This window comes from Hyperolius riggenbachi, chromosome 8 (assembly GCF_040937935.1).
Source record: "Hyperolius riggenbachi isolate aHypRig1 chromosome 8, aHypRig1.pri, whole genome shotgun sequence".
Classification (NCBI taxonomy): Eukaryota; Metazoa; Chordata; class Amphibia; order Anura; family Hyperoliidae; genus Hyperolius; species Hyperolius riggenbachi.
Genome location: NC_090653.1, coordinates 278,338,040 through 278,342,723, shown reverse-complemented (window position 1 = coordinate 278,342,723; position 4,684 = coordinate 278,338,040). Strand labels below are relative to the sequence as shown.

Genomic DNA, 4,684 nt, shown 5'->3' with positions numbered 1-4,684 from the left:
TTCTGCTGGGAGCCCCTGTGAGCCCTCTGAGTGGCTCAATGATGTCATCTCCTTAGTTACAGTATTTGGATCCGGATATCTGCCGGACCAAATATCCACAGATAGCTATCTGGATTTGGGCCCAGGTATCCAGAATCCGAATCTGGTCCGATAGCTGAAAAAATGTCGGATGTCCAGGTTACCCGGATATCCGGAATCCGGATGAGCATCCCTGCTCCTGAACCCTCATGTAAGGACTAATATTTGCCTGTCCCTTTATGATACATCAGAGTGACATAATTTATGCTATGATCTTTGGGTCACCTTTACCCTTTTGATTGGTTTCATCTTTTTCTTTACATTCTCTGGTATGTGAGACCATATGACTGATTTGGACTCTGTGTTTAGACATACCTGATACACAAGGGGCCGTATGCAATTCTCTTTTTCACCTGAGTTTTCACCTAGGAGATAATTTTTAATCTTTGATTTTAAATAACTTTCCAGTACTTTTCAAATAAAAAAGTGCCAAAAAGTTGGTGAAAAAGTACTATCAACATTATTTTAATAATTTTCTTGCCTTCTGGGAGCTTAAAAGGCATTTTATTGACAAGTTTAAAAATATCACCTAGGAGAAAACACAGGTGAAAAAGTGAATTGCATATGGGCCCAGGGTGCCATATGCAATTCACTTTTTCACCCGAGTTTTCTCCTAGGTGATATTTAAAAATTTGTCAATAAAACGCCTTTAAAGCCACCAGCAAGCATAAAAATACTCAAAATAATTGCTTTCTTGTTGGTGGTTGGGACAGAGATGAGTAACCATGTCACTCTCAAAGTAGGAAGAACCATAAAGACCAAACTACGTTATCCCAACCTCAGCTGGAAGTACTTTATTCCCAGTACTCCAACTAGAGATGGTCAATGAGCTGTCAATAATTCCATCTTGTGTGCAAATTTAATGTAAATCACATGCAGCTTAAACCTTAGCAGCTGTTTTCTTTTTTTCTATGCATGGCATCATCAGATAGCAAGCTCTTGTGGTTCTGTGATGCAATTGTATAAATGTGTGTTTTTTGTTTTGTTTTTGAGAAATGAGTTCCTACCTAAACAGGATAACAACTGGAGAAGGCGAGGCTTCCGTTCTCCGAGGAACAAAAGTTGGGACAATGCTGCCCACACAATGCAAAGGAAATGCCAGGCGTTGTGAGAATGATCCTGTGTGTACATAAGCTACCCTATCCCACCAGGCTGGGCAGCGGAGAGGCAGAAACATTGCCTTGGAGTTTGGTTACAAAAATGAAGTCGGTTCCAGCACTTGGCAGATAAGCGCATAACAGCCAACATGATGTGGACTTCAGCCATCTCACTGATCCTCCTCCTGGACTCCTTTGGCATTGGTGAGGATTCATGTCCAGGTAAGTCATCAAAACCCCCTATCAGGATGCTACTAACTAGACATGGTCAGCAAGTTGCTAATATTTCTCTCTTTCATGCAAATTTAGCAATGAGGAAAGGGGGGGTTCTCCAATTAGATGAGCCCGTGGTTGGGATGCTATTGGCATTCCATCTGTATCTGGGCTGGTGCACACCAAGAGCGGTTCTGAGCATTTTTAAAAACGCTTGCAGGTTGAAAACCGCTTGGCTAATGTTGGTCAATGGGCTGGTGCACACCAGAGCGGATCGTTTTTTCCCCAAACACAAAATCGGATCCTGCAGCATTTTTGCGGATTTCTGAGGCGTTTCTGCCTCAATGTAAAGCATAGGAAAGTGGAAAATCGCTCTGAAAAGCGCTAGATCAGAGCGGTTTTCCAAACGTTTTTGTTATAGAAGCTGTTCAGTTACACCTTTACTGTAACAAAATATAAAGAATGCTACACCAAAACGCTCCAAAAAACGCTAGGCATGTTTAGAAAATTGCTCCAAACATGCCTTGGGCCTGATTCACAAAGCGGTGTTAACAGTTAGCACCCTGGTGAAAAGCCCTTTATCACGACTAAACTCAGTTTAGGCATGATAAGTTTAGGTGTGATAAGTTTAGGTGTAATAAGTTTAGGCATGATAAGTTTAGGTGTGATAAGTTTAGGTATGATAAGTTTAGGGGCCTGATTCACAAAGCGGTGCTAACAGTTAGCACCCTGGTGAAAAGCCCTTTATCACGCCTAAACTCAGTTTAGGCATGATAAGTTTAGGTGTGATAAGTTTAGGTGTGATAAGTTTAGGCATGCTAAGTTTAGGTGTGATAAGTTTGGCATGATAAGTTCAAGCACCAACTGCGTTAGCACCGCAGTGCACAGCTGATCAAAAGTTTTGCGCTAGCAAAGTCTGGTGCACTTTGCATAGAGTTTAATCGCGCTGCTTTGCGTGCGGGACTTTGCGTGCTATCTACACTTATCTAAACTTAGCATGCCTAAACTTATCACACCTAAACTTATCACACCTAAACTTATCACGCCTAAACTGGCTTTTCACCAGCGTGGTGCAATGGTTATCATGCCTAAAGTCTCTAACTGGGTTAGCACCGCTTTGTGAATCGAGCCCTAGGTGTGATAAGTTTAGGTGTGATAAGTTTAGGTGTGATAAGTTTAAGCACCAACTGCGTTAGCACCGCAGTGCACAGCTGATCAAAGGTTTTGCGCTAGCAAAGTCTGGTGCACGTCGCATAGAGTTTAATGGCGCTGCTTTGCATGCGGGACTTTGCACGCTATCTACACTTATCTAAACTTAGCATGCCTAAACTTATCACACCTAAACTTATCACACCTAAACTTATCACACCTAAACAGGCTTTTCACCAGCGTGGTGCAATGGTTATCACGCCTAAAGTCTCTAACTGGGTTAGCACCGCTTTGTGAATCGAGCCCCTAGAATCGCTCTGAAAAACTGCTTCAAAAACCTCTAGCGTTTGTGGATACGCTAGCGTTTTTTTGGTGTGCACTGGTCCCTTTTCTGTTAAAGGGAAAGTCAAAGTAAAAAAAAAAAAATTCACTTATCTGGGACTTTTACCAGCCCCCTGTCGCCTCCCTGTGCCCACTCCATCATTGAACGCTCTTCCAGTCCCCCGCAGTGACTAAGTTTCGCTTTGGCGACAGAGCCAGTCGCTGGCCACTGTGCTTGCGCGGCCCTGGAGGCGCGCATCATCAAGCACGCTCCCGCCGCCGGCTGCAGTGGCCAGTAACTGGTTCTGCCGCTGAAAATGAAACTTAGTCACTGCGGGGGACTTGAGGATCGTGGAATGACGGAGAGGGGACACGGGGTTGGTAGAAGCCCCAGGTAAGTGAAACTTTTTTTTTTTACTTTAACTTTAGGTTTTCTATAAAGAGGAACTTTAGTCAAAAAGGCGAAAATAATAAATCCACACATTGCACAGTAAGAAGTTAAAAAATAGGAGATCAAGAAATGATTGATATTTACCATGCAATTTGATCATATTGTTCGATCCACGATCATCCTGCGGGTCATCATCTTTACTACTGGCAGACATAAAAAAAAACAGGCAGCACCAACTTCTATTATCTATAACCACACCCACTAACAACACAATAGGCTAAAAGGTTGTTTATTTTATAGATATACATACTGTATGTACAAAGAGGAGATACTGGTTTCTTGGCAGTTGGAAACAGCTGTTATTTTCCACAATGCAACGAGGCTCCCACAGTGTGATGTCAGGACCATGGCCATGATATCACATTGTGGGAGGGGCTTCACCACAATATCAGCCATACAGATGTCCCTGATCTATTTGAGAAAAGGTAAAGACTTCTCGTGGGGAAAGGGGGTATCTGCTACTGATTGGGATAAAGTTCAATCCTTGGTTACATTTCCTCTTGAAGCTGATTGCTGCCAGGACTGAGCAACATGATGCAAAACTGTAACATTTAACTACCCTTCGACTGCGTCATGCCGATGGGCATGATCGCGGCGGCAGCCCCAGGACCGCATAACTCCAATGGGCGTCAAGACAAGTTACACTTATATCGCGCTTTTCTCCTTGCGGACTCAAAGCGCCAGAGCTGCAGCCACTAGGACACGTCTATAGGTAGTAGCAGTGTTAGGGAGACTTGCCTAAGGTCTCCTACTGAATAGGCGCTGGCTTACTGAACAGGCAGAGCCGAGATTCGAACCCTGGTCTCCTGTGTCAGAGGCAAAGCCCTTAACCATTACACCATCCAACCACTACCTGGGGCGGGTCTTTGCAGGAGATTACATCTGCATCTCCGCATGAATGACAGAGCTCTGCTCCGCCATCAGTCTCCCAGCGGCGATCGCCGTTTAATAACACTGTACAGCACTGAGATCTACAGCAGCGCTGTACTGGGGACAGCCATGTGACACGGCTGTCCCCCTGGGGAAGACAGGAGCGATCCACTGTCACAACCTGACAGTGGGAGGGAGGGGGGCTAGTAAAATAATAATAAAATGTGTTTATTGTAAAAAATATTCAATGAATATTTATTAAAAAAATAAACACCCTGGGAGTGATCATAGCCCACCAACAAAAAGCTCTGTTGGTGGGAAGAAAAGGGGGGGGGGTCAATTGTGTGCTGAGTTGTGCGGCTCTGCAGCGAGGCCGTAAAGCTACAGTGGCCTAATTAGTAAAAAAATGGCCTGGTAACTAGGGGGGTTTAAGCCCGGGGTCCTTAAGGCGTTAAAATACATCTGCAGACATACATACAAAGTGCACGTTTGTCCCAGAGTACAA

At 44.2% G+C, this 4,684-nt stretch overlaps 1 protein-coding gene across 2 annotated transcripts in view; it reads left to right on the top strand.

Moving 5' to 3' along the window:
• Positions 1–1,097: 1,097 nt before the first annotated feature.
• Positions 1,098–4,684, top strand: part of LOC137528581 (ficolin-1-like) — a 50,479-nt gene continuing 46,892 nt past the window's right edge. For both annotated transcript variants that reach the window (XM_068249921.1, XM_068249920.1), the window contains exon 1: positions 1,098–1,397. In XM_068249921.1, coding sequence (XP_068106022.1) covers positions 1,325–1,397 — 73 coding nt within the window. In that variant the 5' untranslated portion in view covers positions 1,098–1,324. The remainder of the gene's footprint in view (positions 1,398–4,684) is intronic.